The sequence below is a fragment of the Phodopus roborovskii genome, unplaced genomic scaffold (genome assembly GCF_943737965.1).
Source record: "Phodopus roborovskii unplaced genomic scaffold, PHOROB, whole genome shotgun sequence".
Classification (NCBI taxonomy): domain Eukaryota; kingdom Metazoa; phylum Chordata; class Mammalia; order Rodentia; family Cricetidae; genus Phodopus; species Phodopus roborovskii.
Window position 1 is genome coordinate 1639186 of NW_026125264.1, and position 10222 is coordinate 1649407.

The 10222-nt window shown below is 47.6% G+C and overlaps 1 protein-coding gene across 2 annotated transcripts; it reads right to left on the reverse strand.

Moving 5' to 3' along the window:
* Positions 1–1378: 1378 nt before the first annotated feature.
* LOC127229129 (BPI fold-containing family A member 1) lies at positions 1379–8395 on the reverse strand. 2 transcript variants are annotated; one of them, XM_051194146.1, is made up of 9 exons: positions 8193–8395; positions 7149–7369; positions 6817–6976; positions 5449–5556; positions 5018–5167; positions 3858–3936; positions 3495–3558; positions 3103–3183; positions 1379–1627 (listed from the first exon to the last, which is right to left on the reverse strand). In XM_051194146.1, the coding sequence occupies exons 1-8, from the start codon at positions 8378–8380 to the stop codon at positions 3143–3145; spliced, it is 1011 nt and encodes a 336-aa protein (XP_051050103.1). In that variant the 5' UTR covers positions 8381–8395; the 3' UTR covers positions 1379–1627; positions 3103–3142. The 2 variants fall into 2 exon arrangements, with proteins under 2 accessions (XP_051050103.1, XP_051050095.1); XM_051194138.1 differs by lacking the exon at positions 1379–1627 and adding an exon at positions 2102–2249.
* Positions 8396–10222: the final 1827 nt, after the last annotated feature.

Below are 10222 nucleotides of genomic sequence, written 5' to 3' on the forward strand. Positions count from 1 at the left end.
CAGAGATGGGGCCAAGTGACTAGTGGCTTGTTCCCCTGTTAGGATAAAAAGGAGCTAGAGGAGGGTACATATTTTGGCTTTGCATATTGATGCTTCTAAGACAAGACTTTCTGGTCTCTAAAGAGACAATGGAAATGGATGGCAGGCAATTTGAGGCTGATTTGCTGACCCAGGGTATTTTTCTGCCTGTGGTGTTTATGTGTATGTGGGTGGGGCCCTTTGGGTGGTTTCATGTGCAGGTGACTGTGGTTCTTATTGCTGAGTGCATCACAGCATTGCCACACTGCCTGCTTGTGGAACACAACACCATCAGCACCTTAGGGAATATGCCTGCTCATAGTAAAAGATTTGAGGCATAGGAGGAGGATGTGTGAACCACTGCCTCCCAGTCAAGCCCCAGTGGCTTAGTCAGCAGAAGTGATGCCGTGTAGCTGGAGGGAAATGAGATGCTTCCTTTGTTCATCCAGTACTTACTGAGGCAGGATGTCACAAACAACCTTGTCACTATGGAAAGGCTGCTTTGGTTCACAAGACTTCCAGGGCATGAAGGCTGTCAGTGGGCTACAACAAGTGGACACACTCAACTCAACTCCATCTCCAAATAGAAATGGTGCATACAGGAAAGGCCTAGCCAGAATCTCTAGGGTCCAGTAGCTCCATGATCAAACAGCTAGCTCACCAGGGGCGACTGAACAACCAGATGTGATCCAAGATTCAAACATGTGCTCTGACATGCTGATAGTTCTGCATAACTGAAGGCCCACGGGGCCTACTGTACCCAGGCGGTTTCTAGCCTGGTTAATATGCTTCAAATGAGTGAGTCAATTTGGTTCAGATTGTCCTGTGGGGCCTAGAGCTTAACCCAGAGCAATGGCTTCCCATCATCTTATTTAACACACCTCTTCCTTAGTCTATGCCACCTGCTCTCAGGCTTTCAGGTGGGCCGGAGGTGAGAGCCTAGGCCCTCCTCTGGCTATTCTGAACCTCAAAAACCCCATCATATGTATGCATGGCCTCCCGGAATCCCAAGAATGTGCTGCCTATTTTCAAAGCCTACATCCTGTTTCCCAGATTTTCCTTTGAAGATGATTTGTTTGGTACAACATTGTTAGTCTTAAATGTTACCATCACTTGAGGCAGCAGGTGCTACCCTTGATTGTTGCTCAGCCAGTGCATGAGTGAGAAATTGTATATTCCTTGTCTGTGAACTCTGAGACAGGTGAAATGAAGGCAAACTTAAAGGTGGGCGGTGCAGGGAGCGAGTGAGCAGGACATATGTTGCCATCGCTCTGGGAAAAGAGGTCTTGGAGTTGCTCTACCCCCTCCCCGGCTCCGGTGTCCACTGGCTGCTTTTTATTTGTTTATTTATTATTATTATTATTTGTTTTTACTGAGACTGTGGGTTTTTGATTGTCTGATCTCTCAGAGATTCTTTTCTTGCATCCAGTTTTTCATGTTCTATACAATCTCAACTTTCCCCTTCCTCTTCTCACTTCCTCCAAATCCAGTTTTTCCCCTAAAAAAATGACAACTCCTATTAACATCTTCATTGCTTTCCATGAGCAGTCAATACTTGGACCACAGCATCTTTCCTTCTGCTCTTTTTGTCATTTCTGTCCTTCTGTTGCTGGGGGGAACAGAAAAGAGGCCAGTATGACAATGTCCTTTAGCTTCCCAGGTGTCTTATTCAGCGCTTCCCAAGCAACTCCACACAGAGTGGTCCCCTTCTCTTCCTGCTATGATTAGTTCATCTTTCCACATGCCTGGTTACCTCCAGCACCCAGCTTGAGATGTGGACCAGATCCATATATGCCCTTACACACCCTCCTTTCATGCCCAGCTCTGGAGCACATCTAATGAGGCTGCTTCACTTCTGTGTGGTACCCTGTGTGTGAGCATTGATGCTGAGTGTTCATCCACACCATCTACGAACAGCAGTAGCCACCCTAATTTCCATTCACGGGAACTCCAGCCCTCAGCTCTTCAAGACCACTCAGACCCAGGATGGGAGGCTCCAGGGCATGGCCCTTGACTGCCTAGCTGCACTTTCTAGCTTCTAAAGCCTCAACTAATGGTGAAGAACACAGGACATTAGTGCAGATAAAGAGCTATTTTATTTAGTAACGATCGTGGGATTAATCAGTCCTGATGAGAAAGGAGGAGATCAGGTTCATTGGGGGAGAAGCAGGCATATCATTTTCCAGAGCCATGGGGAAATGGGAAAGAGGCCGAGCAGCTGCAATTCTTCTCTGTTAGGAGAAGAATTTTGTCAGGAGGGCATGTGAAGTCAGCGACTCTCACTGGTATTGTTAACATCAAACTGGCCCTCTGAGGGACAGAGGCCTGCTGAGACTCAAGTCTCAGTCATAAGGAGCCTGGATCTTTGTGGCACACATTGTTTTTGTACCTTGAATGTTGTGAGTCTGTACATGTTTGCACATGTGTGTACGTATAGTGGTGTGAGAATGCATGCATTTGTATCATGTATGTATTTGGTTAGTGTGTGTGTGTCCATGATGATGCATGTTTCTTTGGTCAGATGTGTTGATGTGGCACCTGTGTCTCTCTACCTCTGTCAGCTTTTCTGTGGACCTTTGTGTGTATTCCTATGTGTGTCCATGTGGATGCTTGTCTCTCTTTGGATATTGCTACAACTTGAATCTTAGACATTCTCCTAAGGACCCAGCTGTTAAAGGTGTGATCCCTATGGTAACGATGCTGTGAGCCAGTGGAACCAATAGGAATAGGCTCTCTGGGGCTCTGGGGAGTGAATGGTCTTTAGGTGATGGGGCATGCCCTCCGGGGGGACTAAAATTCTACCTCTTGCTGTCTCTTGGCCACTGAACAAATGAATGTCTTCCTCCACTATAACATGCTGCCTTATCACAGTCCCAAAGCAATGGGACAATTGGTCAAGAACTGGATCTGCAAAACTGTGAGTCAAAAGAAACCCTTTTCTCTTTATAAGTTGATTAGCTTAGCCCTTTCATTAGAGTGATGGAAAGCTGATGAATACTGATGACATTGTTCCTAGATCTCTGCTTCCTTCTAGAAGGATAAAGGCCAATTCTCAAATACTGAGGAATGTGGGGTAGTACTCACCAGCTCAGCTAAGGCCAATCCTCTCTCTTCCTGGGGGGGCCTAGACCTTGATGACAAATTTTAGCCCATGGATCAGTAATTCTGGACAACAAAAACAAGACAAAAGCCAGGTGAGATTCACGATCTGGTGGTGAAGGAATCCAGCAAGAGCTCTGATCACCAGCTATGCTTACCACACTCAAGCATGTGGGGAAGGTGCAGCCTCCTCCTCCAGACAGCCCGGCTGTTCTCAGGTCAGGCTGAGAGGGGAGGCAGGCTTTACCTCAAATTCATCTGGATCATTCATGGGGACAAAAATATCCCCAAGGAAGGATGGATGATGTTCAAGGACAAACCTTCTTGGGGGAAACAGGTTTCCTTGGTGTGGAAGAAGACTTAGAAACAGCACTCACCAGCAATGTCATGTACCAGGGTGACATCCAAACGGCTGAGAATCCCATTGACCAGAGGACATACCTGACCCAGGGCAGAGAGAGGAGTTAGACACAGGACCTCCTACAAGAAGACCCTCAGAGAAGCAGCTTGCCCCAGGTGGAACACATTCAGGAATATTTTCTAAAGCCAGAAGAAGCCAACAAATGTGTTTGGAGAGGTGGAAAGAAGTAACACAGATGGCTGGACCATGGGACAGATGGGCTGATGGATGGATTCATTTCTCACACAGACTAGCTCAGCTTAGTTCACTCCAGGGCTCTTTCTCAGCCCAAGAAGCTCTAAGACCCCTGGATCAGGGGACTGTCCCTTTGATCTCTTACCTTGCCTTGCACCAGGTCAGGAAGTACTTTAGTCAGTATCCCTGTGAGGTTGTCTAAGACGCTTTGAAGTGGAGTGACTCTGGAAGAAAAAGGCATGGATGTGACCTAGAGGCTTGGGGTTGCTCTGGCGAAGTTCAGCAGCCACTATACACACTCAATCTTGGCACCCATTAACTGAGACTAGGCCTTGCACATTCATGTCCATGGCAGATTTAACAGCAAGGGTCTTGGATGAAGAGAGTTACACACAGCCCAGCCATGCACACACAGCTGAGTGTAAAATAAGCACACTTCAGGGATATAGTAAATGTACAAGACTGTGGAATCCATGAATGCATGAACAGAGCTTAGTTTGTAGTTGTCATGGGGACTCAATGAAATGATACATGCAAAGTCCAATACATGTATTTATCAAATGTGAGCCATGGTGTGGCCAGGTCCTACACACTGTGGATAACTGGGTCTTCCCATGTGGCAGGCAACTGGGACAAGCATACAAATAGGGGTTACATGTATTTACCTCTTAGGAGGATTGTATCAGAAATTTCAGTGTAATTTTGTATTACAAATAAATAACATGAGACAAAATTGGAGACATACTAGTGAAGCTCACATCCCCTGTGATAGGTGAGTCTTAAATTCAAACTATTTATTGCCTAATCCATTATAAAATTGGCCACCCTATTATAAATATGACAACATAATAAACAATAATGTTCTCTAACAACATCTAGCTTACTTTTGAACAATTAACAGTAATAAAATTTGTCTCTTTGTAATAACTAGACAAGATAATTTTAGATTATCTGTGAAGGTCCGTGAAATACGGTAAAACAGACAAAAAGTATAAATGTCATTAAGAATATCACAGTGTGCACAGCATTGCTAAAAAAAAATCACAGTGTGTACTTTTGCATAGTATTAAAAATTGGCCATTTTGTCTAACAAGGAATAAGTGAGCCTTTTTGCATTCTTTAACTTATCCATGTGTCCATGTCTGTATATTTTTTTCTTCCCTCACCAAATATACATACATCAGCCTACCTACCCATCCTCACACATCCATCTTCCTTTTTATCCCCTTACTCATCTGTCCACCCATTGTTCTGTAATTCCACACTGCTGTCTCTGGGTGGAAGAAGCTAGTTCTTTAGCCTCACCCATTGAGCAAGGTGATCTGCAGGCTGCCAGGGGAGTGGGTACAGTCACCGAGGACCAGGTGGATCCTCCCCTGATTGTCTTTCACGGCTAAGACTTCTGCAGTGATGTTCAGCTTCACGGCCAATTTCAAAAGACTTCCAACCAGGGGCCTGCCAGAAAAGGAGGAAACATCCCCCTGTCTTTCCCCACATTTCAAGGTGGAGGGTTGACAGGAGGGCCAGCCTCACTTCACCCTGTATGTTTCATAGTTGTTCTCATCTCCCAAGCAGGAGAAAGCAAGGCTCAGAGAGGTCAAAGCACATTGCTAAGTTTTCTCAACATAACAGCAAATGCGCTAATGTTGGAGACCTTGGCATTTGCAGCTTCCCATAGCCACCAAACTCTCCCTTTGTGAGCCACCCCCTTACCCACCCAGTTGAGACCTACTCACGTATTCACTTTGAGTGTGAAGCCTAGAGGGATGGTGACATAGAGACGATGGCCGTCAGGGCTCTGCACAAGGCCAAGTTCCAACAGCTGGGGATCAGTGATTTTTATGCTGTTCAGGGGATCAACATTAGAGGGATGAAAATCAGTGTCTTCAATGTTAAACCTGGAAAATCCCTTCCACACAAGTTTACCCATCTCAGAGGCAGAGCTGGCCACTCCAGACAAGGAAGATAGTCTTACAGCCACATCCATTTTCCTTAAATTCTGCCTAACACACAAGGCCTTCTGTCAATCTCAGGTCTAGGAGGTATTGATGAAAGAGACTGCATATGACCACACAGAACCTTATGAAGCAGGTGGGTGGTTCTGTAGGTTGGGAGGATACACAGAAGAGTGGACAGAAGAACAAGTAGTTAGATGAAAGGGGGGAAAGATGATGGAGGGGTGGATGGATGAATGGACTGTCGTAGAAGATACATGGGCAACTAGAAAAACCCAGCACGTCCTGTCATAACCTGCAGTAGCATATCAGCCCTCAGTGCTTATCACAGGGACTAAAGAGCAGAAGTTGGAAAGAATGCAAAATGATGGGAAGGAGCCTTCCCTGAGCCATCCATGGTGCCAGGTACTTACCTTTCCCTGCTCTCCTCCATAGCCTTTCTATGTGTGTATAACCCCATCTCACAGATGGAGAAACCAAGCCCAGGAGACCTGACCTCGGGTTATCCAGCACAGACAGTTCTAATCAAGCTCAAGTCTGACTGTCTGCAGGTCAGGAAGCAAAGGCCAGGGAATCCTGGCAATGACTTTGGTCCAGGCTTACCAAAAACTTGGGCTTGGATATCTGGTCACTGGCAACAAGATATCCATTGTGGCTTCATGCCTAGGAAGCTCTTGAGTGGCTCATGGGAAGCAGCACATCAGAACTCAGTCACATCACTTAGATGGTAATGGTTGAGGAGGGTAGCCTAGTAACAGCTCACATTCCCCAGATGGGATGAGCAGGGGGTGAAAAAGGCCCCAGCTTGGGGCCTTTCTGAGTTAGATTCCTGACTCTGCATCACCCCAGGTATGTGAGCACAGGCACATCTCTGTGCCTCATTTTTCCATCCTGGAACTAGGGATATTGGAGCTGACATGGGAGGGTTGTCATGGAGATAATAACAGATGCAGGGGCTCAGGGTGTGCCTTAGGACTGGGGGCAGCTATAGGTCAAAAGGCCACTGTTGCTGGTAGAGTGGAGAGAAGCCTGGGGACTGAGTCTGGGCTCCATGCTCAGCCCATCCCTCTCCCTCTGCAGGGAGGCTGCCTGGGGCCAGCAAATCTTCAGTTGTTAGTAGGAACCAAATCCCTCTTTGAGGCGACTCACTCCAGGATGTTGTTCAGGAAAGGGATAGATGATGTCAGTTTTCCAAGTAGGCCCCCAACCAGGCCATTAGTATTGCCTCCTCCAGACTTTAATATATCCAGGAGTGGAATGTTTTCCAAAATGCCCAGCAGTCCCCCAGACAGCAGGCCACCACTTAGAGCTGCAAAAGAGAAAGGGTCCTTAGGGGCCACATCTGCTGCCTCAGGTCTGCCCCCTCTTTCTCACACATGCTTCCCTTCCTGGTATTGGGAGGCTAGGTATACTAGAGCACACATGTAAACACAGACACACATGCTCACATACCTGAAAGAGACTGTCATAGATAGACTCACCATCTGTGAAGCTTCCAGCAAGATGGTCTGTGGGATTTGAAAGCAGAGCTGGGGTCACAGCCAAAGGTAGGCCCTGGTCGAGTGGCAAGGGCAGACCCTGGTCCAGGGGCAAGGGCAAGCCCTGGCCCAGGGGCAAGGGCAGGCCTGCCAGCTGGGCTGAGCTCTGGGCCAGCAGCCCACAGAGGACAACCAGGCTCCCAACTAGAAACATCTCTCGGTATCTGCAGAAAAAGTGACAAGTCTGCTGTGGTGTGCACAGCTGGGGTTCTCTCACTGCCTGCCCTGCCCAGGGTGGTGGGGTTTCTTCCCTCCCCTGAATCCCAGCAGGTGATAACTAGCAACAATTGCTAACACTGCCATAGAGTAGTCTGTCCCATGCCACAGGCTGATACACTCAGTCACCAACTTCATTGTCACCACATCCTCAGACGTGGGCATGGACAACCCCTGTTTCACAGTTGGAGCAGAGGCCTAGTCACTCAAGGCAGTCTCCTGCAAGGTGACAAGTTGCAACAGCAAGAGGAGCTGAAGTCAAGCATGCCTGACCCAGAAGCTTCTGTAGAGTTAAGTGACTGTCAGATTTAGTCTGGGGCCGGGGATGTCACTGGGGGGCCTGACCCATTATTCTCACCCCGCTCTTCAGTGTGGATGGCAGAGGCTGAGGATCTGGACTGCTTGGCCATCACCTCTGCTAAAGGATGGTTCTTGGGTCTGTGTTCAGGCCATGATGGTGTGTGGATACCATCAAGAGCTACAGGTCACATGACCAGAGACAGCATCTCAATTGTGATGGTAACCTCAAGTTGAAATTTCTTCTGTAGAGCATTCACTTAGGGCATGTGGAGAGCTCACTGCTCATCAATGGTGTCCTCTCTTGGAAAGGTGAGTGAATGGCTGGTCCTTGCCCCTGACCATGGCCATCCCTGTTTCTCTTGTAATGTGCCTAGTTAGTGACAGTACAGTCTGCCAGCATGAGTGTAGAGTAAGGGCATGGCCTCCTGCTACCCAGAGCATCTGTGGAGCAGAGGAAGGCGCAGGTCTCACCTGAGTCTCCCGGTTGCGGCAGCTGTCCTGGGCTCCTCTCCTACCACTTTTGCCACAGAGGAATCAGCCTCTTTTATAGAATGGGAATTGGGAAACCTGATACTGGATGATGGGCTTCGAGATAATTCCAATTTCTGCAATGTAGAAGTGCCTTTCAGGGCTCTCCAAAGTAAATAATTGTCAATCATGTTAACAGGTGAGTCAGTTAAGCTGTTTGGTCCACAAATTAAACAAGAACATCTGAGATGGAGGCTTACTCAAGACTTCATGGTTTCATGCACAAGGCAGAGGTTGAAGACCCATGCTCACTTACATGACTGGAAGATCAGATTTTCAGTGTTGAAAGGAGCAGTCAGTCAGACCACTCAGAGCCTTGACCTTGCCCTCATCTCTTGTGCACTATTGTGCCCTGGCCTCCTGGCAAACTCTTGTTCCCACAGTGTCGGGAGTCAAATTACATTTGCCCTCCCTATCTTGAGCTACCCCTCACTTTCATTTGTGTGCATGTACGAGTGGGTCTTTTGTTTTTGCAAGCTCCTGGTACATACAGTCATGTGCCTGTAGGTCCTCATAAGATCTTGGGACAGAAAGGTCACTGCTGTTTCCTTAAAGAGGATGATACTGGGGCCCAGTTAACACAAATGGTCCAGAGAGGAAGTGGCAAGAGTTCGAAGTCAACTCATGAGTTAATAGTGTCTAGGAACCAATGCCAGGGGGTGAATACTTGCCAGGCTCTAGCCTGTGCCAGGGCCATGCATCCTGGCAAGGTGGGGTTTGGGTTCCTACAGTGAGAAACTGAGGCTTGAGCCTCCCCCACACTTGCTCTCCAATTTCATTTCTCACATTTGTTCTCCATTTTGGTTTTCCAAATTGTACCTCTAAGTCTGTGTTCTGGAAACATCTTTCTGGGTTGCCAGGCTTGAGGGATCCTGCATCCTCCTGACCTTTCCTCTTACCCAAATCCTTTTTTCAGATGATGTGATGAAGCATTGCTCTTTACTACTTAAGACTACAATGACTATTTTACAGAGGGAAAACCAAAACAGGGATAGGCCAAGGTCTTGAAATTCTGAGAACTACGCCATGTGATATCGCATGGGATTGCTTTGAAGTCACTATGAAGCCCAGGCTGGCTTTGAACCTATCCTTCTGCCTGAGACTCCCGAGTTCTGGGATGACAGGCAATCCCCTAAGCCTGGTCTGAGAGTAGGTCTTGATGCTAATTTGGGGGTAAATGGAGGCCGATAAGGCCTGGAGAAGAGCTGGTGTTGTGTATTTAGCTAATGGAAATCTTCAAAAGTAGGAGGCTGGGTATGGTTATAGCAGAAAACAGGGCAGGTTGGATTCTAGCCGTATGCTGACCTGGGTGGGCTACTCAAGTTAAGCAAGTTTTTTCCCTTCTGTGTAAGATGGAGAAGGTGTCATGGACCTAAAGACTATGAGGAGAGCACAACTGGGGAGCTGGCGTGCATCTCTTTTGGTAGCATAGGTGTCCGTACATTCTTCTGATACATTCTTCCAGTTACGGACTACCTCCTATTTCTGATTGCATTTTGTGCAGTTACAGAAACATCTTCATTTTCCTCTGAGGTCTCACGTCTACTCCAGGAACCTTACCTTTACCACTGTCCTCAGAGGAGGCTACCTTGTCCTTGATCTTGACTGGAAAAACAGGTACACCATGGACTACCTGACTTCCTCAGATTTAGCATTTACTGTCTTCTCCTTGAACACACAACATTGTCTGTTCCCACACCCTCAGGCAAGACTGTTAGCCTGGATCATCATCTCTCCTTGGGTCACTCATTGTCTTGGCTCTGGGCAGAGGTGTGGGCACAGGTACCATCTATTCCCCACTTAGGATGTCTGTGAGGTTTCCCGAGTCCATCCATGCTGAGTTCTGTCTTGGAGGGAGAGACGCAGCGTGTGATGCCTTTTGGACCCATGGAGCTGTGTTCTCTTCGGTTTCTCTTGGGTTCCTCCCACCCCCCACTCCAACACAGGGAATTGTCCAGTCTTGAGGATGGGAA

What these genes read in the sequence shown, in the direction of transcription:
- LOC127229129 (XM_051194146.1), bottom strand. Translation starts at nt 8,380, where the DNA reads ATGATTGACAATTATTTACTTTGGAGAGCCCTGAAAGGCACTTCTACA. An exon ending in CTGACCTGGTGCAAGGCAAG is followed by an intron (nt 3,559 to 3,857) that starts GTAAGAGATCAA and finishes GCCCTGGGTCAG; the next exon opens with GTATGTCCTCTGGTCAATGG. An exon ending in CCTGGTACATGACATTGCTG is followed by an intron (nt 3,184 to 3,494) that starts GTGAGTGCTGTT and finishes TTTGTTGTCCAG; the next exon opens with AATTACTGATCCATGGGCTA.